Source organism: Myodes glareolus, chromosome 15 (genome assembly GCF_982192425.1).
Source record: "Myodes glareolus chromosome 15, mMyoGla1.1, whole genome shotgun sequence".
Lineage (NCBI taxonomy): Eukaryota > Metazoa > Chordata > Mammalia > Rodentia > Cricetidae > Myodes > Myodes glareolus.
In genome coordinates this window covers 26276857-26300678 of record NC_142040.1, presented here as the reverse complement: position 1 = coordinate 26300678, position 23822 = coordinate 26276857, and the positions used below count along the sequence as shown (strand labels likewise).

General features: G+C 39.4%; 1 protein-coding gene across 4 annotated transcripts in view; it reads left to right on the top strand.

Annotated features, from left to right (window-relative positions):
• Fcho2 (FCH and mu domain containing endocytic adaptor 2) overlaps positions 1-23822 on the top strand; it is a 117251-nt gene that overhangs the window by 8973 nt on the left and 84456 nt on the right. For 2 of the 4 annotated variants that reach the window (XM_087896817.1, XM_087896818.1), the window contains exons 1-2: positions 2893-3049; positions 17430-17521. In XM_087896817.1, coding sequence (XP_087752943.1) covers positions 3017-3049; positions 17430-17521 — 125 coding nt within the window. In that variant the 5' untranslated portion in view covers positions 2893-3016. Of the gene's footprint in view, positions 1-2891; positions 3050-17429; positions 17522-23822 lie in introns of those variants that run through there. The other 2 variants (XM_087896820.1, XM_087896819.1) reach the window with 2 other exon arrangements.

The window sequence follows — 23822 nt, the reverse complement described above, 5'->3', positions numbered from 1 at the left end:
AGAAACCAGCATGGCAGGTGCAATGAAAAATCTTAAGTGGAAGGTAAAGCCGCTGAGGACACCTCAAAATGGAGGCTCATAGCTCAAGCCCCTTCCCCAGAGGAGACCTCCCGATAAAGCTTAGCTTGAATACATTTTCAACTTTAACTTCGTTTTACTAAAACTGGTAATTAATAAGGAGGATGATCAAGCCTGTAAGAATTTGTTTGGAGATATTTAAGCTAAGGTGAAAAGTTCAACCAAGCAGAACTTCATATTTTTTATAAGCTATAGGATTAGCATCAATTAAAGAGCAAGTGTAAAAGAATGGAGTTACTGCATAGCCAAGGACTCAGCCACCTTGACGTGTTTATGACAGGCTTAATGATCCATTTAGTCACCAAACATTAACTGAGTAACTGTCAGGTGACTGGGGTTAGGTGGCAGGAAGAGTTGCATGTTGTTAGACATGTCGGCTTTAAATAATTTCAAAATCTATTTGGAATAGAAAAAGCTAAGTGTGTAGATTAATACTTTAAGGCATACTACCCGCTCAGGGCCTTAACTTTGCTCTGCTAGAATATCTGTGCATCCCTGGGAACATCACAGAAGGTGACTGATGCCACCCACATTCTTCTTATATTATGCCATCTGCACTGAAATTCTGCCACCTTACTCACTGTTTATAAAGTTCTACAACTTAAATACCAGGTAATTATAAAAGAATGACCCCTATGAACTTAAAACACACCGAGGAGCATTTGCCTTCATGACAGACATCCGTAAGAAGAAAATGGTGGCCGGTGGAGCAGCTACAGCTATCGGGAACACTCCACTGAACAGTCTGTGTTGTAACCACAAATTAGAACCTTAAGAGAAGGCAAATCTGCGCTTGGCACTACCGGGAAACAACACTTTTTGTTATGCAAGAACCCACTGCATTCAAGCTGAGAGGAAGGATTTGACAAGTTAACCTCAGCTCTGAAAGCATTTCAGATTTGAAAGCTTTCAAATCTGCCTGCACTCCAAGGCTGCCTGCCGCTGGTGTGGCAGCCATCCCTACCTTTGGGGCATTTGCAGTTTACCTTTGGAGGAGAGAGGGGAGGAGACAGTTCTGTTGGGACCTGAGTAGTGTTGGTGATTGGAGGGGAGATTTACGGTTAGGGTTCAGTGTTAAACATTAGATCCCCATTAACAGTCACTGTGTAGGTTTCCTTTTGAAAGGACGTGTGGGTGTGGGTGACAGGCAGAGATACAGAAAGAGGAACACACACACACAGATATTTATGGTCATTTAGCACCTAGAATTCAGGAGCCCTTCTAGCATCTAACGGGGTAGTAATTAGTAATATTAGGAATTGGATGTCAACCTCTTTTGCGGGGTGCACTTTCTTACTCCTTTCAGCAGGATTTTCTTACATCTTCAGCATCAAAAGATCATCTAACTAGACTGATGGTTTACAGAACTGAAACAAATATTTATTTTAAAGAAACAGAAGAGTTAACATATAACTTTTTTTTTTGCAGAGATGGCTCAGTGGCTAGGAGCATGACTGCTCTTGCAGAGGGCTCAGATTCAATTCCAACACCCACACGGTGGCTCACAACTGTATCTTCAGTTCCAGCAGATTCCACACCCTCTCCTGGCCTTATTGGGCACCAGGCACACACATGGAGTACACATATAACAGGCAGACAAAACACTCTTACACAAACCAGCATTTTCCCACCATCCAATCCCAGATATCAACTCATGGCCAATCTGGTTTCATCTGTACCCTAGCCTTTTGTTGCACTCCTACAAAAGACTGAGCAGATCATGTCTTACCCTTACGTGAATATTTATGAAGGATTATAAACGTATAACCGTTATCTACACCTTTTACATTTTGTCCATATGAAAGACAATGCAAGGTTTTTACTTTCCAGGAGGAAAATAATTTCCCATGAAGAAAGTGTTATCTTGTTCATATTTGAAAACAAGATCTTTTCTGCTTGTTTGTTTTTTCAGACAGGGTTTCTCTGTGTAGTAGTCCGGGCTGTGCTGGAACTCACTTTGTAGACCTGGCTGGCCTCAAACTCAGAGACCTGCCTGCCTCTGCCTTCCAAGTACTGGGATAAAAGGTGTGCACCACCACCGCTCGGCTGAAAATACGATTTTAGGGAGGTGTGGTGTGCATATTGTAGCTAAAACTACACTAAATTATTTGTGGAGCTTGGCTTCAAACTTGTAGATTTTTGACCTGGCTTAATGAACTTGAGATCTCTATGCTTTTTAAAGCTTTTGGAAAGTAAGACATGGAAAGGGATTTAGTTTCTCCATTAGGCCAAGGCATGTTAAAACTTGTGTCCTTTCCCTGAATACAAGTTGGTAAGATTACCGTGGGTTTTGAAACAGGCCTGGAAGGGTCGCCTTTCGGGTCACGCCTGCTCTCTGCAGGAGGTCGGGGCTGGCTGGCTCCCTTGTGACCCGCAGCAGGGCCTGAGTCTTGCAGGCGACACTGGGCGTTTCCTCCCTTTCCGGCCTTGGACAGTTTTGTTTTGGATCTTACTTCCCAGCCAAGGAAAGGCTCCCTGTTGACCAAAGGTTTCCCAGTCTCCTCTGGGTGGCCAGCGGCCAAGTTTCCTTACTCCCAGCCTGCCAAGCCCTGGGTCTGTTGGAGATCCTCGAAGGCCCGGCCGTACGCTGGACTCACGAGGAGAAGAGAGTGGGCGGGGCCTTATTCGCTCCGCCCCCCGGGCCCGCCGGTCGCCCCGCTCCCGCCAGCCTAGGCGACTTAGCTCTACCCGATTCCCTACAAACGCTCGGACCCCGCCAGGCCGCGCGCACGCGCACTCGGGGCGCGGCGCCCAGGAGCCCGGCTCGCGGCGGCCGCTAGGGGGCGCATGCGCCTTGGAGAGGCGCGGGCGGTCTCTGGGAAGAAGGCGGCGGCGGCGGCGAGAGGCGGGGGCGCGGTGGAGGCCGGTCCGTGTTTACACAGCGGCGGGCGGGTGCGGACGCGGAACCCGGCGCGGCGGCGGCGGCGGCGGCGGCACGATGGTCATGGCGCATTTCGTGGAGAATTTCTGGGTGAGCGGAGGCTGTCGGGAACGCCGCGGGCTTCGGCTTCTTCCCGCGGCCTGCATGCGAGGCGGGCGGCGGCTCTCGAGGCGTCCGAGCGAGAGTCCGCGGGGCCCGGGGCAGCCCGGCCGAGCTTCCCGCGGGGGCCGAGGCTCTCCGGCCAACGATTCCCCTCCGAGCTGGCAGCTGTGCGGGGCGCCGGGACTGGCAGAGCGGCCCGGCAGCCGCGGCGGGGACTCCAAGGGCCCGCGGCGCCGGGCCGGGGGGGACAAAGCGCCGACGGGGCGTGCGCGGCGTCGGGTGCGGGGAGCCGGGCGTCCTGCGGGGGTCTACTTCTCGCGGCGCAGGCCCTGGATCCCGCGCGGAGTCGGTGCGCGGCCGGGCGGGCTGGGCACTTCCTCCCGGGCGCGCGGCTGGGCTCGTGGGGCTGCGGCCAGGACTTTGCCTCCAGGCCTGCTTACAAAGCCCGTGCTAGTCGCCTTGCTCGGACCTTCCTCATTCTCCCCACACCCCTCTCGCCTGCCCCGCGGTGTGCTTGCGTGCAGTCGCAGTGTGCCGGTAATGGCAAGGACGCTTGAGGGTGCCCCCCCCCCCCCACGTACCGGAAAAGTAACGCCTTTCCTCAGGTAGCTTGGCCGAACTTGGGTTTTATGGCCCGGCACTCGCAAATCCCGCGGTTTCATTTTGGTAAGGTGTAGAATTGTCGAAAGGAGTCAGCTTCCAGTCACGCCAGCCTTAGAGCCTTAATTCTGTCTCAAGCACGGGCTTGCTCCATAATACAATCACTTCATAGTGACTTGTTTCGAAGGTTACTCGTTTCCCACAAACATCTGGACGCCCGCCGTGGTGTTATTTCTTTTTTTAAAGAGCGGTTTTTTACCGAGGTTCCCTTTCTATGTATACAGTGCATGCATGTACAGTGCATACTGTGAACAGTTCCTCATTGTTTTGTGCAGACATCACCACAGTCAGTTTTAGAACAATTTCATAACCTCAGGAAGAATCCTGTGCGGGTCAGCAGTCACTCCCAGCTTCTACAGATCTGGCTTTTCCGGACCCAGCATATAAATGGAACTCTTATGACAGGCCTATTTTACTTACCTTAATATTTTCCTAGGTAATTCACGAAATAGCAATGTTAATACTTAATTCCTTTTTATGGTCAAATAATATTCCAGTTCACGTTTTACTTACCCATTTATTGGTGCCCATCCTAACTATCCTTTGACTAATACTGCTATGGACACTTTTGTATACGATAGTCAGAGCATGTGTTTTCTTTTGGGAATGGAATTTATAGGGTCACACGGTCAACTATATTTGCATTTGATTAGCCAAAGGGCCAAGAAGCAGATACGAACTGTATTGCTAGTTAGGTCAACTGCTAGCCTGTTCCTCAGAGGTGATTGTGCAAATGCTCTATAGCATCTCTGGATATGCTCACCACCACTTGTTATCTCTTGTGGTATAGTGTTATGGTGGTGGACATGAAGTAGCATTTTGTGGTTTTGATTTGCATTTTTCTGTGGCTAATGATGTTGAACTCTTTTCTTGTTCCTGTTGCCCATTTTAAGTATTTTCCTTTGGGTAACTGTAGACCTATTGCCAGTTTTAAAATTGAATTATCTTTATTGACTTTTTGCTGTTATTGAATTCTTTTTTATATTCTGGATTACCCCCACTCCCTCTTGTGCTCACTTTTTAAAGACAGTTTCCTGGTTTTCTGATCCTCCTGTCTCTGCCTACCAAACAACTGGAAATATAGGTGTGCACCATTTCTATCAGTCCTGGGTGCACATTTCTTTTTTTTTTTTGAGATGGGGCCTGTTTACATAGCTCTGGGTGTCCTAGAGCTCACAATATAGAGCAGGTTGGTCTTAATTCAGATTGCCTGCCTCTGCTTCCCAGGCACTGAGATTAAAGGCATGCACTACCATTTCTGGCCCATTTCTCCCTTTCTCCTTCCTTCCTCTTTCCCTCTCTATCTTTCTTTCTTAAGGATGCTTTATTTAATAAAAGCAACAGGTAAAGTAAAACAGACATCAAGAAAAAAAGACAAAAAAATTTATGTTTAACAACTTAAAATAGCCTACTTGCAGTTGCCTTTAACCGAACTCTTGCTGTGAAGAATACAGCTCATGTACAGGTGTATATAAATAAGTACATTTTTCAAGTATTCACTAAACCCTGCCTTATGTGCTCATATACATTAAATTTGAAAAAGATTAGGTGTTCCCCCGGTACTTCATTTTTGTTTGTTTTTTGGAATAAGTTGTCTAAAGAGAAGAATATGTGGTTCATGAGTCACATAATGAACCCGTTCTAGACTCTGGACACCTAGGCTCCTCCACTCCTCTTCAGACCTCAGATGAGTTTTTGGTACTTTCTTGGAGAATTCTCTAGGTAGCATGGTAGCTTGTCAAAGTACTTGCCCAAGTAGTAGGTCTGCTTATAGGCCCTCCTGCCGTTGAGCAGAGGAGAAAACCAGGAGCTCCCTGGCCACCTAAGGCTGTTGCAACAGTGCACAAGTAGACTCACAGATACATGGTGTGGAAATAGCTTTTTCATTCTAAAGACTGTCTTTTTATTAACAGCATCTTTTGTAGTTCAGTTTCTCACTTTGATGAAATCTTTGTGTCCATTTCCCCACTTCTATGCTACTCCTAAGAGTGTGTAATTTAATTTACTCCTGTTTTCTTATAAGATCATAGATTAAGTTCTTTAGTTTCTTCTTTTTTTTTTAAATATTTATTTATTTATTATGTATACAATATTCTGTCTACGCGTATGCCTGGAGGCCAAAAGAGGGCACCAGACGTCATTACAGATGGCTGTGAGCCACCATGTGGTTGCCGGGAATTGAACTCAGGACCTTTGGAAGAGCAGGCAATGCTCTTAACCACTGAGCCATCTCTCCAGCCCTTTAGTTTCTTCTGTGAGCCATTTGAACTTAATCCTGGATATTCAAAGAAAGGCTTCTTTCTTTGCAAGTATATATTTATTTTATTCTAGCATCTTTTTTTTTTTTTAATAGAGTCTTCTTCCCTACTTGTGCTTTAGTGACACCTTTTTCTGGTATCACTTGACCATGAATGAATGTATGAGTTTATTCTTGGATTCTCAGTTTTATTCTATTGTCTACTTTATACCAGCTGCTACTATATTGTTTCATTGTATAATGAGTCAGGAAGCAGGAATTAAGCGAATCATACAAGTTTTTTCTTTTTTAAAAATGCTTTTGCTCATTCTGGGGTCTTTTCCATTTCCGTATGAATTTACTACATACACTTTAGACTTAAGTGGAAACTTACTAGACGAGCAATAATATTTTGAATATCTGAAATCTATGTTTCAGCCTTTGCCTTCATTTCCACTATTAAGGAACAGATAGTAAAATAGATTAAAAATAGATTGAATTTATTTCCCGGTATGGAATTGGGGCTGAAAGTTCTAAATTAGAGCATGAAAGGCTCCCAGAGGAAGCAAAAAGACCTAGGAGAACCGAGGGATTAACTAAGCAGCCAGTTTATAAGGGTTTCAGTTCTCTATGTTAAACATCTTGCAATTTTACATAGTTCAGGGCTGTTTGTGAAGTAATTCTTTAAAGTAGAGAATTTAATGTTTATTCCCTCCAGTGTTCAGAGTGATAAGAAAATAAAACTTGTTAAAGTTCAAAACATATTGTGTGTGGTAAACACACACACACACACACACACACACACGAGTCAGTGAGGTAATGGAAAACTGAAGTTTAAGTTTCTAAGCAAACAGCCTATGAATGGTTTCTCCCTACCTCTGAAGACAGACCTTCTTATTGTGGCGTTCTGCTAGAGGAAAGCTTGAGTCATTGAGACACCTTTCAGGTTCTTTTGAAAGCAACACATCCTCCTCCCCTTTTCTTTATAATTTTTCCTAACTGAAACTGCTTAATTAAAAATTCCTTAATACTGTACTTTAAAGAAAAAAAACACACTCAAGACTTCCTACATAACAGATGTTTTGTTGCTGATAAGTCTGTTGCCATAAAGTGTAATGCTATTGATGATCAAGATGAAAATATTTTTCCTGTTAAAAATAATCCACACCATTACTCTTAATATGTAAAAACAAATGTTAGCTTTCTGACAGGTTACATAACTTTAAAAGGGTACTGTTCAATATTTTATTGTCTCTTAGACTGCATATTGCTCAGAGGAAGCGTTAAGTACTACTTTATGATACTGAGATTATCTGTAAAAACACTGCACTGTAATAATTAAAATGGCTGTTTTTGTATAAACCTAGATTATTCATCAGTAAAAACATTAAAGGAAATAACTCCACAGATAATAATTACTTACAGGGAAAATAAGCATGGCAGACTTGTGCTTAGTACTTTACAAATGTCATTTTACACAATAAACATAATCAGTATAACATGCCATGTATTCCTTAGTGTATGTCACTTTACAGTAAGCTGGTGCTTTGAGTTAGGAAACTTCTGCAGAGGGTATCTCAGTCAATAGCAACAATTAACAAATAAGTGATGATAGGTGTTTTGATCCCAAAGCTGTTGCCTTTAATCTTACTGTTTAACCTGGAAAGTCTCATCTCATTTGCTGCTTCATTGGCACCGTCATACTTCAGTTTAATTGGAGCACTTGGTTATCCAATCCGATCAGTAGTTAATATGGATAAATATGGGAGGATTAAAATGCTTTTAGCAAAATCTGTATTAATCTATCAGTCGGACTTTGGAGTGTAAACCATTATTATCTTTTTGTCTGTCAAATTTAAATCTAGTATCTTAGATGAGTGATTAATATATTTTGGGCTTTTTAAATTCAGATTAAAACTTAAAAAATATGTATCCTTTGAAAAGTATTTGATATGACTGTGGAAACCCAAACTAGAGGCTTGTCTTTTCATTACTTCAAAGTTATAAATATTGTAATTTGGTATTCTTTCTTAGAATATGATCCCATCAGATGATATACTAGAATTAAATATTTGTATACATATGGGGATGTAGAAATATGTAGGTTTTTTTTTTAAAAAAAAAACTCTGGGGGCCTACCACCCAGCTTCCAAATAAATATATGGAGATTTAGTCTTACTTATGGATGTCTGGTATTAGCTTGGCTTGTTTCTAGCCAACTTTTTAACTTAAATTATCCTGATTCTTTTTAACTATGTTTGCCTCAGGCCTTTTTACCTTTCTCTATTCTATATATCTTTCTTTACTTCTTGTCCTGTGGCTGGATGTGTAACTGGGTGGCTGGCTTCTGGCATCCTCCTTTCCTTCTTTTCTCCCTTCTTTCTCTCTTATTGAGATTTCTTCTGTTTATTTTCTCTGCCCACCAGCCCGATCTATTTCCCTCTCCTGCTCTTGGCTGTTCAGCTCTTTATTAGACCAATCAAATGTTTCAGGCAGGCAAAGTGACACAGCATTATAAAGTTAAACAAATGCAACATGAAAGAATTCAACATATCTTTGCATCATTAAACAGATATTCCACAGCATAAATGACTGTAACACATCTTAAGCTAATATTCCGTAACAGAAATATTTACTATGTACTAACAGACTTGCAAATTGTTTTATGTCTGTTGATACTCAAAAGGTACAAAAGACTAAAATATAAAATCTCCTTTCTCCAGCGGTTATGATCTCCCTAAACATAGTCCTTTATTTCTTTTTAGCATTCCAAAGAAACTGTATATATACAAGCATATGCATACACAAAGTGAAATGTTTTAGTGTATGACTGTTAACCAGTTAGCCATACGCAAGTTATTTTCATGCAACAAACAGAATATCCAGCTACAGGTTCAATTAACTTAGTTCAATTAGGCTTGATTATTGGCATTCCAAAATTATAGTATTTTTAAAAAAGACTTTTATATGTTTTGCATTGTCTGTTCACCATGTGTATGCAGTGTCCATAGAGGTCAGAATGTGTCAGGTAACCACTATATGGTTATTGGAATTCGAACCCAGGTCCTCTGTAAGAACAGCCAGTACTCTTAACTGCTGAGCCATCTTTTGAGCCTCATATTTAGTTTGTTTTTGAGATAGAATTTCACTTTTTTGCCCAGGCTTATCTTAAAATAAGACCAAACAAACAGAAGAAAACAAACCTGACTCTCTGTAGCCCAGGCTTTATTGTAGCCCAGGCTGTACACAAACTCATGATCCTTTTGCCTCAACCTCTGAATGAAAATGGGATTACAGGTGTGTGATACCATGACATTTTATTTTAGTTATTTTAGGCTGCTTTGAATTTTATTGTGAGGTACTTAGAGTTTTGAAAAGGGCATTTTATTTTGTATTTTTACTTAATCTCAGGGAAAATTGGAAGTGAAAAGTTGATGGTGATTTAGTCTGCTTATTTCTAATTTAGAGGAGGAATTTTAGAACACTAACATGGATATAATTTTAATATGTTAGTTAATTTCTTTTTTGGTTTTTCAAGAAAGGGTTTCTCTGTGTAGCTTTAGAGCCTGTCCTGGAACTCACTCTGTAGACCAGGCTGGCTCTGCTGCCCCTGCCTCCTGAGTGCTGGGATTAAAGGCCTGCGCCACCACTGCCTATCTGTGACTTAATTTCTAGTCTATAGTCTCACTGTGTAACCCTGGTTGGTCTGGAACTCACAGATCCGTCTGCCTTTGCCTTTGGAGTGTGGGATTAAAGGCCTGTGCCACTGTGCTCAGTCCAAACTTTTTAAATAGAAATTTCAAAGTTACTTTGCTTGTTAACACCATATTAGACTAGAAGAAGCCTGAATATTTTCAGTGACTTGACTTTATAGTATATCTTTTTAGCTACATTTCAGCTTAGTTGATATGTCAATCCAAAACTATGCATAGTCAAGTCTTATTTTTATTAAACTGTATGCCGAATAATACATGTCAAATTATTTCCTGCAGTCTTAGGAAGTGTGTTTTCCTTTTAAGGGCTCGTATGATTCTAAGAATATCTTTTTAGGGTTTATCAAATGCTAGGCAGGCACTCTGCCAGTGAGCCACACCCCCAACTTGGTTTAAATACCTGCCTTAGTGGTTTTTTCTTTTAATTTAATTGTGTGTGTGTGTGTGTGTGTGTGTGTGTGTGTGTGTGTGTGTTTTGAGACAGGGTCTTTGCTTTGTAACTCTTTTGCTGTCCTGGAACTCATACAGATCCCCCTGCCTCTGCCTCCCAGAACTGGGATGAAAGGCATTGCTCTCCCAGCCCTTAGATTGGGCTTTAATAAATGTGGTTTCTCCCAGGACATGAGCAGTGAACAGTGAGTGAATGAGGAGAGTACTACCTCTGTGAAATGTTTTGAAATTAGCAGGTAAAGATCCCATCTGTGATCTTAGTGTAACACTTGCCTAGCATGCACAGTGAAAAATCTTAAACTTCATTATAGCTGCCTTTCTTAGACCAGGAATGGTATTAAAAGCTGTTCTCAGTTAATAATGACAGTTTCTGTCAAGGACGGAATAATTTAATTAATTAATTAATTTGGATATGGGGTCTCTTTATACAGTCCTGACTATCCTGGAACTTGCTATATACACTAGATTGGCTTTGATTTATTGAAAGGGTAAGTTGAATTCTAGCTATAGGTCTATTCTTGAGGACTTCGGAGAGAAAATACACTGAAAAAATTTACTTTGTTCTTTTAAAAACAACTTTTTGATGTATGCTTTTTTGCCTGTATGCCTACTTTTTGAGACAAGGTCTCCTGTTGCCCAGGCTGACCTCAAACTCAGGATGACCTAGAACTTCTGATTTCCCAGCCGCCACCTTCTCAGTGCTAGGATCTATAGGCATTTGACATAATGCCCAGTTTATGTGATGTTGGGAATTGAACCTAAAACTGATGCATGCTAGACAAGCACTTTACCAGCTGAACTACATCTGCTCCTCCCTAAGGTGCTTTTTATTGTTACGTAAAGTGACAGTTCTTGCAGAACTCTTGAGTCAGAAGGCCCTGCAATTAAATGACCAGTTCCATACAACCCTCCCAAATAAATAATAAAAATGTGAGTAAATAAAGTGCAATTCGGGAGGTTTTGGTAATATAGATGCGTAGCTGTGCTGACTAGTTGTTATTGTCTGCAGTCTTCCTTGGGAAGAGGGAAGAGGGAGTCTCAGTTGAGGAATTACCCAAATCAGATTGTATTGATTGGTGTGAGAGGGCCCAGCCCATTGTAGAGGGCACCATCTTTAGGTAGGTGCTTCTGGGCTGTATAAGAGAGCTAGCTGACGTGCCTGGTGGTGATGCACACATTTAATCCCAGTACTGTGGAGGCAGGGGAATCTCTTTAAGTGTTTGAGGTCAGCATGGTCTACAAAGAGAGTTCTAGGACAGCTAGGGCTGTTACACAGAGAAACCCTGTCTTGAAAAACAAACAAAATAAAAAACCCAACCAACCAAGCACTCAATAAATAAATAACAGATAACTAATACTGGAGAGGTAATTGAGCATGAGCAGAGAGTTGTCTAGTAAGCAGTGTTCCTTTATGGTTCTGCTTCTGTTCCTACCCTGACTTTCCTCAGTGATGGACTGTGACCTGAAATAAACCATTCAAAGTCGCTTTTTGTCACGGTATTTATCATTAGCAACAGAAAGCAAACTAGAGCAGCAGCCATCCTCTCGTATAATTTCAGAACATTTGCATCATCTCAAAAGGAAACCTTTATACATTTGTTGTTCACCACATTGCCCCCGCCCCGCTCCCAGCACCTATTTTTCTCTCTGTATGTTGCCTCTCCCCTACTCTAGGCTTTGCTATAAATGAAGTCCTGATAATACGTGTGTGGTCTTTTGTGACAGCAGCTTTCACTTACTGTAATAGTTTCCTTTTTTCTTTTTTATTTTATTAATTAATTAATTAATTAATGAGGCAGAGTCTCTATATAGTCCTGACTGGCTTGGAACTTGCTATTATAGACCAGACTGGCCTGGATATCCACCTGCCTCTGCCTCTGGGGTACTGAAATTAAAGGCATGTGTCACCAGGCTTAGCTCTTACCATAATATTTTCAAAGTTCACCAGTGCTGTAGAATATGTCACTATTTCTTTCCTTTCTATGGCCCAGTCATCATCTATCATATGAATATATTGATTTTTTTAGTGTGTTTCTTAGATAGACATTTGGATTGCTTCTACCTTTTGGCTGTTTTGAATCCTACTGCTATAAATGTACATGCAAAATTTCTTAGTGGACATAAGCATTTACTTAACTCATAAGTGTGAGTCAGATTATATAAGCCTGCTGAAAATGAGCTGACCAATGATGAGTGAATACTTATTTTTAAGTTTAGCCACTTGGATATGGATTTATTTTGGAGAACAAAAATTGATTGCTCTGAAAATTGGTTGATACTCCAAAATTGATGGTGATATGCATGTGTACTTACTAAACTGTCATCTCTTATCTCTTACTAGGCCAGTACAGAAATTTTGTTTGTTGAGACAGGGTTTCTTTTGTTTTTTTGAGATAGGTCTTCTCTGTGGCCCTGGCTATGCTGGAACTCTTAGACCAAGCTGGCCCCAAGCTCAGGGATCTGTCTGCCTCTACCTTCTAAGTACTGGGATTAAAGGCGTGTGCCACCATGCCCAGCTGTACAGCAACTTTTTGATAGAGTGAAAAGAAAACCTGTGTGTTGTTAGACATCTCAACTTTGAAAAGCATGCTTGCATATATATGTATGTCCTGTACATAGAGAGCCATTTAAACTATTTACAATTTTGTTTAGTTTCTAACAAAATGACAGTTCATGACAACTAAATACTGTATTAATAGTTTTGTGAAATTAAAATGGTTGGTCTGGAATTTACTGGGCTGGCCTTGAACTTTCAGAGCTGTATCTGTCTCTGCCTTCCCAGTGTGGACGTGTGCCACCATATCTAACACCACTACATGTGTTTTTTGCAAACTAAAATAAAATTTGATTTTTTTATTTTTTATTTCTAAATAATTTTTTATTGTTTTTATTGAGCTATACATTTTTTTTCTGTTCTTCTTCCTTCCTCCCCTTTCCCCTTGTAGCCTCTCCCATGTCCCTCATGCTCCCAGTTTACTCAGGAGAGCTTGTCTTTTTCACTTTCCTGTGTAGATCCATCTATGTCTCTCTTTGTTGTCTAGTTTCTCTGGGGTTATGAACTGTAAGCTGATTTTTCTTTGCTTTATGTCTAAAAGCCACTTACGAGTGAATGCATATTATATTTATCTTTCTGGGTCTGGGTTACCTCACTCAGATCCATCCTTTTGCCTTTCAAGATGTCATTATTTTTACCACTGTGTAGTACTCCATTGTGTAAATGTGCCACATTTTCTTTATCCATTCTTTGGTTGAAGAGTATCTAGGTTGTTTCCATGTTCTAGCTATTGCAAGTAATGCTGCTATGACATAGTTGAGCATATGTCCTGGTGGTATGATTGAGCGAGTGTCTTTTGGGTATATACCCAACAGCAGTATTGCTGGGTTTTGAGGTAAATTATTTCCTAATTTTCTGAGAAATAGCCATACTGATTTCCAAAGCGACTGTGCAAGTATGCACTCCCATCAGCAATGCAGAAGTGTTCCCTTTACCCCACATCCTCTCTAGCATAAGTTCCCTTCAGTGTTTTTGATCTTGGCCATTCTGACAGGTATAAGATGGAATCTCAGAGTTGTTTTGAGTTGTATTTCTCTGATGGCTAAGGATATTGAGCATTTCCTTAAGTGTCTTTCAGCCCTTTGAGATTTGTCTGTTGAGTTTTCTCTGTTTGGTTCTGTACGCCATTTTTTTTTCTGTGTGCCATTTTTTTCCTGTATGCCATTTTTTCTGTATGCCATTTTTTAAAAAATTGGATTATTTTTCTTTTGTTGTCAAGTTTCTTGTATTCTTTGTATATTTTAGAGATAGTCCTCTGTCCAATGTGGGGTTGGTGAAGATCTTTTCCCAATCTGTAGGCTACTGTTTTGTCTTGTTGACCATGTCCTTTACTTTACAGAAGCTTCTCAGTTTCAGAAGATCCCATTTATTAATTGTTGTTATCAGTGTCTGTGCTACTGGAATTATATTTAGGAAGTGGTTTCCTGACAGTACTACATTTTTTGACATGAGTAAATCAATGAATTCCCAAGTAGGATGAAATAGTAATCGCAAGGTTTTGTCCTTAGTATCTTTTAAGATTCTTATGACATTAGAGTCTACCAGGATGTTTTTCTTTTTAAGAGAAGATCTAAAGGGTGAAGTAGACAGAACTGATCTGAAGGTAGTATTGCTGTGTTGTATAGCAGCTAGTAAACAGATCTCATTTCTTCCATTGGGACTTCCTAAGTAATCTGACTTTCCCAAATAAGTAGCTTGTTCTTCAAGGGTGTGTGTGTTGTGTAAGGTGCATTTAGGTGACTGTGTAGGTCTTTGTGCCTATATATGTGTGCAGAGGCCAAAGGAGGTCATTGGGGGCCTTTCTTTACTGCTCTCCTCCTGTCTTGACATGAATCATCTTGTTGAATCAGAAGCTTACTGTTTTGGTGAGGCTGGCCGGCAGCTCTTGGGGATTCATCTTTGTCCTCCAGTGCTGGGGTTATGTACATGTGCAGCCATTCTGACTTTTTGAGTGCGTGTTGGAGATTCAAAGTTAGGTTGTGCAGAACAAACACTCTTACTCTGGCCCAGTTCAGGGACTTTTCATTTGGAACATAGATTCTGAATGTAACTCAGTCTTTTATTTTATTTGCTTATTTTTGAGACGGAATTTCATTATAGAGCCCAGGTTTTCTTTGGTGTAGAGAGCCTTCTGCTCCAGCCTCTCCACTACTAGAAATGCATGCCGTCACCATCACATCTGGGTCAGTTTGTTGTTTTTGTGACAACTAGATCACATTCCAGGACTTTATACATATTAGGGAAGAACTCTACCCATGAGCATTGCCTTGATTAATGTTTAGGTGCTGTGTTGTTCAGGGGCTTAACTTACTAGATGGTCTTTAAGTTCTTTTTCCCTTTACAACATGAGAGGTTTTTGTTATTTTCCTTGTGAGTCTAGTAAATATTTATCATAATAATCTGTGTTTGTTTGATAGTAGTCCTTTGCTTCCAGCTCTTTCAAATTTGTGCACACACACACACACACACACACACACACACACCACATTTGGAGTGGGGGACTAGGGATTGAACCAAGGGTCTTATACCCTCCACTGAGCTTACACCTCCTGGGTACCTTTTAAATATTTATAATGCATATTGAGGACTGGGTAACCTGTCTTATGTATGAATAAGAACCATGGGGCATGAGGTCCTCAGATTTGGGTTGTTGTAATTTTGTATTTCAGTAGTTTTGTTTCTGTTTATTTAAAAATTTCTAACTCAGCTGTAAGCTGTAAGCAAGCACATGTAGTTTGTGTCAAGTAATGGAATCCCTTGGAAGATTTAGATCCTTTGCTTTTGTCTGTTGCTTCTAAATCTTGATGCTGATATGTTTTTGCTTGTTGCGGGCTACTGACAATGATTAGCTGAAATATTCTCATTTTGACTGGAAAGATTGTTTGGAAACAGCATAAGTTAAAAAAACCCCTACAAAAATCTAAAGTTAGTTAATAACATTCTTAAATATGAAAGCCTGTTGAACAGTGGATTTGTTGTATTCATAAACTGCAATGATGTTTTATTTTTCTTCATAGATAAAAATGGATATTCAAAATATAAAGATAATGTTTTGTGTAACATTTCATTTGTTGTATGTGTGCCAAAGTACTTGATGTTTACAAACTAAGAGCTTATTAGAGATTACTTCAGCTTGATTTGAAGTTCCTGTTTCCTGTTTTTGGTGAGCTGTTGAAAACAGATTTCCGATCCTGTGATACTTGCTAATTGTATTACTTTTATATCCAACAAATATATTTAATTCTTCATTTAATTTTTCTTCAAGGAAATTGAAAACTTAAGCTATAAATGTGGAAGTTGTTAGGCTTAGTTTATTGGTCTTTATTTTACATGTTAAATAGACATTTTTGGAATTTCCTTTGTGATAATTTAATAATGTAGAATTTACAGGGTTACATAGCATAAAGATTTCCAAGACTTATATATTTGCGGAATTCTATTAACATTCTATCCGATGGAGATAAAGCAATAACCTATTTCTTAAATTTCTTAAATTCTTTCTTTAAATTTTTATATATGGAAGTGAAAATCTTGGGGTTGGAGCTATGACCCAGCGGATAAGAGCACTTCTTGAGGACTTGGGTTCAATTCCCAGCACCTTCATGGCAGCTCACAGCCATCTGTTTGTAACTCCAGTTCCAGGGGATCTGATACCCTCACACAGACATACATTCAAGCAAAACACCAATACATAAAAATAAGTCATTTAAAAAATGTATGATTTTTTTTCAAGTTTATTGAAAAGTTTGAATAGGAATTACAAAATAGTTTGTAGCTACAAATTTCTTCATTCCACTGGTCCCTCTGGACTGGTTTCTCTCTACCCACCAGGTCCCACTCACTAGCTCCTGCAAGGGCTTATGAAGTAACCACTCTGAGGCTTAATATTAATTACCTACTCTTTAGCCTATTAGCTTAGGCTTCTTATTTTAATTGCATCTTAAATTAATCCATTTCTATTATTTTATATTTTACCATGAGAGTCATGGTTTGTTACCTCTTGCTTTTTGGGTGGCTACATGGTGCCTGCCTGACTCCACCTTTTTTCCTCCCGTTTCTGCTATGTTCTGCCCTGCCATAGGCCAAAGCAGCTTCTTTATTAACCAGTGGTAATAAAACATATTCACAGCATACAGCTGGCAATCCTACATCAATATTTTATGATGTTCAGAGCTTGTATCATTAGTAGTATGCTGTTTTGACTCAAAAGTCAGGATTTATTTTACTTAAACAATTTTTTTGTTTGTTTGTTTGTTTTGGCAAGGTCTCACTGAAGCTGGCTAGCCTAGAGCTTTACACATAGACCAGTCTGGCCTTGAACTTGCAGAGATCCTGCTTCCTCTACCTTCTAGTGCAGGGATTAAAGGTGCACATCATCATGCTGAGCTAGGATCTAGTTATTTTAAAGCATAAACTCTTGAGTTAAATAACCCAGAATCTCTTGATATGTATAATGGAGTTTTGTAATGTATTTTAAAAGGTCCAGATTTATATTTCCTAAACTATGGTGTGTGTTTCTTACAGTTTCATACTTAATTTCATTGATTGTACACTTTTGCATATTTATAGAATGTGTGTATAGTAAATTATAAACATTATCAAAGGTATATTGGTTTGGTAGTATGTAATCATTTAACAGTTGTTAGCTTAAGAAAAAATGGCTTACCAGAGCATGAGAGTTGTATAATAATTAATGTAGCATTATTGTGCTTTCACATTTTTTATGTATGGTTTTGTTTATCTCTTGAATTTCAGGGGGAAAAAAATAATGGCTTTGATGTTCTCTACCATAATATGAAACATGGACAGATATCAACTAAAGAGCTAGCAGATTTTGTTAGAGAAAGGTATGTATTTTTATAAGTGGTCTAAGAACTTACCAATTTAAATTTTAGAGTATAGGTAATTGTTAAAATTTTAGTTGGATTTGAATAATCAAAGTTCACTTTTTAAAAACATAATTCTATTTTAGAGGTGTGTCTTACAAACTTTCATCATTTCTACATTGAGGATTGATAAAATGGCTCAAAGTGGAATTATTGAATCCCTAGTTTGCAAATTACTGCTTTATAATATCTATACATTTTGCATTGAATGTGTTAGCAAAATAATATAATAAAACAAGAATTTCATGGATTGAAGCATTGCCATTTCTTTAAGCAAATATGCTAAAAAATTTTGGAAAGATTCCTCTGAACACATTATATTTTTTACTGAAAAGTCTTGTGATTTTAAATGCTATGATTTAATTTATAAAATGTGATTTTCATTATACCTTTAGGATATAATCTACTTAAAAATTATTGGACATTAATATAATTTGATAGTGACAAAGCTACTTTTGTACTTGGGCTTTCTGCCCCACTTCTACTTTTACTTCATTCATTCATTCATTCATTCCATTTGAGACAGAGTCTCACTATGTAAGTCTGACTAGCCCAGAACTCACTGTGTAGACCAGGTTGGCCTGGAACTCTGTTTTGCCTGTCCTTGCCGCCTGAGTGCTGGAATTTAAGACCTTTGGAAATTAAGACTCTGTGCGCCCCTCCTCTCCCCCAGTAAAGTCAGGTTGGCCTTGAATTCCCTTGGTAGCTAAAGATGACTTTGGTCCTCCTGCTTCAGCCATCCCAGTACTCAACTGCAGGTATATGCCACCATATGCTTGTTTATGCTGCTTCTTAGCACTGTTTTGTGACTAGTTCTATTTAGTTGTTTTTTGTTTTTGTTATTTGTTTTTTGTTTGTTTAGTTTTTTTATATGAACATGTTTAAAATCTTTAGATCATATAGGAACTTTTGGCCTTAAATATTATGTTCATTTATTGTTTATAGCCTAGCTATCTCATGTCTCTTTATTAAAGCATTTGGCACTGAGTAAGGATTCATCCTTAGTAAAAAGATGAATCTGCAATTTCATTATCTTGATTCTGTTTATTTGTATTTTTGCCTGAATGCCAGCAATTGCTCCTCACTAGTTTATCTGCATTGATTCTTTTTCTTTTTGATTTTTCAAGACATGGTTTCTCTATAGCTTTGGAGCCTGGAACTAGCTCTTGTAGACCAACCAGGCTGTCCCCGAACTCAGAGATCCGCCTGCCTCTGCCTCCAGAGTGCTGGGATCAAAGACATGAGCCACCACCACCCACGTGATTCTTTTTCTTTAAATCATTCCCTGTGTTATAGCTAGAGGATTTTTGTTTGTTTGTATTTATTTATTTTTGAACTACAGCCTAGCTTGTTGATTTCTTATTTAAACCATTTCATGGGTTTAAGCCTGAGTTGTTTTAGCTCACACTAGGTTCCTTCTTAATTTCCATCCTGAGATAACAATCTTGAATAGGTTTCCTCCACTCTAGGCATTTCATTTGCCTGTTCCTCTCTACATTATTTTTCTGAGTTTTACAGTGTACCCACTTATCCTGCCCTTCCTGGTCTCTGTGACTAGGGTAAAACACACATATTGTAATCTCTTATGGTGTTTATAACATCTTTTAGTTACTCATTTGTATTTGTTTCTGTGGTTTTGTTACTTATGAAACAGTGTCCTATTGTACCACAGCACTTAGCACTTAGTTATTGTCAGATATAAGTGCTATTTATTGTCTCGCCCACAATGCAGGGTGCTTGGTTTGTTCTGTCATCTTTCTGAATGTTTTGTTTTTTTTTCCATTCTATCATCTGCATTTATTTTCCAATAGAGCTATGATTTGTCAATCTCAGTATTATTTTGCTTTTTTTTCTTCAATTTATTGTCTGCTTTTGGCTTTCGTAAAAATCTGTTTTCTTTTATTAGTTTAGAAGTAATGCCTGCTTTATATTTTTCAATAGTTATTATCCTAGGTATTACAACATAAATTCCCTGTCCTATTAATATCTGATGGCAGTTGTTACTTTAAGTGCTTTCTTGGTGTAATCTGAGGTTTCTGTTCTGCCTGGTTCCTCATCGTTAAGTCCCAAAGAAATCACACAGGGGTCTGCACTAGTTATAAACTGATTGGCCCATTAGCTCAGGCTTCTTATTAACTCTTATAACTTATATTAGCCCATTATTCTCTATGCTAGTCATGTGGCTCAGTACCATATTTAGGAGAGGCACTCACATCTTGCTTCTTCTGTGGCGGGCTCACAACTGCATCCTTTTCCCAGAATTCTCCTGTTCTCCTTGACCTGCCTCTACTTCCTGTCTGATTGTCCTGCCTATACTTCCTGCCTGGCTACTGGCCAATCAGCATTTATTTAAAATATAAATTAGAATACAGACTATGGTCCCACACCACCCTGGAAATGTGCAGACCTCAGAACATCACATTCTCCTGAGTTGTTTGGAGGTCAGAGGACAATTTACATGACTGGCTCTATCCTTCCATGTTCTGTGTGTCTGAGATCACACCAAGATTGTTAGCGTTGGTGGCCATCTTATTGGCCCCTTTAAAATATTTTTTTCTTGAGTCATGGTCTTGGCTGTATAAATTCTGACTGTCTTGGTCCTCACTATGTAGCTGAGGCTGGCCTTGAACCCATGGCATTCCTCTTCCTTTGACCTCCTAAGTGTTAGGATTACAGACAAGTGCTACCACACCTCCCTGTTCTTTTACTTTTCAAAAACTTCATTATGGAAATACACATTTCATATTATTTTTGCTGTGCTCATTTCCTACTATTTTTAAAATGGTTTAATGCCTTTGTTGCATGTACATCTGCATCACATATGTGTTGGTACCTGATGAGGCTCCAGAAGAAGGCACTGGATCCCCTGGGAGCGAAATTATAGTATGGTGGCTTTAAGCTGCTATATGGGTGCTGGAAATCAAACCTGGGTTCTGGAAGAGCAGCCAGAACTCTTAACCATTGAACCATCTCTCCAGTCCTTTATCTTTTCTATTTTTTTGTTTGTTTTGAGACAAGGTCTTACTATGTAGCTCTGGCTATTCTGGAACTTACAGTGTAGTCCAGGTTGGCCTCTGCCACAGAGATCTGCCTGTCTCTGCCTCCCCAGTCCTGGAATTAAAAGGTGTGGGTTACCATGTGTGACTCCTTCATTTAACTTTTTATTGTGAAAATTCAAAAATCAATTTCAAAAAAGGAAGCTTTACAAACCAACACCCATCATTCATTCATTCATTTATTTATTTTCTGTCTGTCTGTCTGCCTTTCTGTCTGTCTGCCTGCCTGCCTGCCTGCCTGTCTGTCTGTCTGTTTGTCTGTCTGTCTTTCTTTCTTTTTTGGCAGGGTTTCTCTGTGTACCCCTGCCTGTCCTGGAACTCTCTGTAGACCAGACTGGCCTGGAATTCTCTCTGTATACCAGACTGGCCTTGAACACGGAGGTCCACCTTCCTCTTCCTTTTGAGTGTTGGGATTAAAGATGTATGCTGCTACAACTGGTCCTAGATTCTTATAAAGCCAATATTAGATTAACAGATGTTACATTTTCTTCATTAAAAATGAGGTCACTCATGCTTTCCTTAACTCTTTATAAGTTTTGTTCATGAAAAACCAGCCCTCCTTTACTTTTCAGTTTTTTAGCTGCTTTACCTAGGTGTCCTGTAGGAGAAAGCTGTGCCTGATATACCTAATGGGCTTCTCAGGATACCCTTACTGTTTGCTTGTTAGTTCCTTGATGCTCTTTTTCCATATGTATTCTCACCCTGTGCGTCCCTCCCACCTCCACCCCCAAAGCTACTTCCTAATTCCAAGTTTTTCTAATTTTCCTCGACATTTTTGTTGTCTAATTCATAGATATTACCGTATTTTTCTTTCTTTTTTACATTTATTGTTTCTATGTGGATGGATTTTTTTCCTGTATGTACCATGGGCTTGCAATGCCCATGAGGGCCAAAAGGGAGCAACATATTCCCAGAACTGGAGTTAGAGATGGTTGTGAGCCGCTATGTGGACATTGGGAATTGAACCCAGATCCTCTGGAAGACCAGCCAGTGCTCTTAAGTGTCGAACCATCTCTTCAGTCCTGTGTTTTTCTAGTTAAACTTAACCATTTTACTAAAATAAACAACAATAAAGACATACCTCACCTCGTGGTTGGTCGCACATGTCTTTAATCCTAGCACTCAAGAGGGAAGTTCCAGGAAAGCTAGGACTACACAGAGAAACCCTATCTCGAAAAACCAACCAACTAACCAAACAAACAAAAGCTAGTATTTCTTTCTGTATTAACTTTTTAAAGACGATAAAAAGTTCTACTTATAGCATTATTTAAAAATACAGAATAATGAATTTTTTTTGTTGTTGTTGCCTATTTGTTTAAGGTAATCTTGCTGTGTTTCCCAAGCTGACTTTAATTTGTCATCTGCCTCAGCATACTGACATACTGAATAGATAGGTGTGTGCTCATGGGTATAAAGGATAAAATAAAAATAAAAAAGGATAAAGGATAAAATCGCAGTAAGGGGGTATTTTTGTTAGTACTTTCTGGGCAGTTGTGGGGTTTTGTTTTTGTTTTGTTTTGTTTTTCGAGATAGGGTTTCTCTGTAGCTTTGGAGCGTATCCTGGAACTTGCTCTGTAGGCCAGCCTGGCTTTGAACTCACAGAGATCCACCTGCTGGGCAGTTGTTTTTTTTTTTTGTGTGTGTGTGTGTGTGTGTGTGTGTGTGTGTGTGTGTGCATGCACACCTAGGAAGAATTTGAAGATGAGTGTAGAAATTTGGAGTTGAGGTGATGTAGATGTCTAAGTATAGTTAGACTGGAAAAGCAGTGTGGAACCGTCAAACTAAACACACAGACAGGGACGGTTGTAGACTATTCTACTATCAAATTCAGCACACAATTGAGAAGGGCAGGAGAAATCATAGAAAAGGCAAAGGTGTAGCATTTAGAGGTTATGTGTATAGGACAGTTTGTGGGTTTTTTCCTCATACCTGCATTTATTTTATATGTAGTAATACTAATTTGTGTGTGTGTATTTTAATTTTTGAGTTTGATCACTTTGATTGGTTTCTTCGCCTAAAATCTTCCCTCTGTTGGTAGCTAATACTTTTTAGTGTAAAATACTTAAATGTTTTAGACCTATTTTTAAAGTAAATTAACCTTTTTCTTCTTTGGTTTATTTTTTATTTTATTTATTTATTTTTTGCTCAAACTTGATGCAGGAGTAAATTAAACTCTTAAAGTTTAGGACCTCAGAAATGCCAGTGATTCAGTTTTGTGCAAATGATTGTCCTAAGGTGCAACTTTAAATTGTTTTAATTGCATCTTTAATTTGTGTGCCTGGGTGTATATATTTGTCGGGGTGGAGGTTAGAGGACATTGTGGGATTTAATTCTCTCCGTCTACCATATGGATTCCAGGGGTTAATTCAGGTTGTCAAGCTTGGTGACAGATATATTTAGCCATTGAGCCATCTCACCAGTCCAGGTTAATTATTTTAAATATGCATCACAGTCTTGAACAATGATAAAACTCTATTAAGTGTGTTAAGTACAGGACACTTTTTACAGCTCAGGCTGGGATTATTAAACTCAACTGTGTCCTGGTCTTGAATTTGTGATTTTCCTGCTTCAGCTTCCTCAGTGTAGGGATTATAGTAGGTATGTGTTACTATTCTTGGCCTTGATGGCTTTATTGTTGTTGTAGTATTTTATTAGCTGTTATTGTTAATCTCTTAGTATACCTAATTTATAAATTAAAATTTTATCATTGACGTATGTATAAGGGCAGATTGTTTACTCATACTTGCCATCGCTGTGACAAAATACTTGAGAAAGGCAGTATTAAAAAAAAGATGTATTTTGGCTCTCTGTTTCAGAGCTGTTAGCCCATGGTCAGTCATTTGTATTGCTTTGAGCCTAAGGCACAGCCATTTATCACAGCAGTGAGAGCCTCTAGTAGTGACTGCTTACCTTATGATGGCCAGGAAGCACAGATTTAGATAAAAAAAAGAGGCTTAAGAGTGAGGTCTATCTTCCCAGGATGCGTAATAACTCCAAGTAGACTCTTCCACTTATTTTTTACCACCTCCCAATATCACCAGATTATCAATCCACTACAGGCTAATTAATCCGCTAATTAGGACAGAGGGCTCATAACCTCATGCCCTCTCAGTGATTGGAATAACCAGCTGGAGACTGAACATTCAACATGGGGGCTTTTTTTTGGGACACTACATATCCAAACCATAACCATAGAGCTTAACACT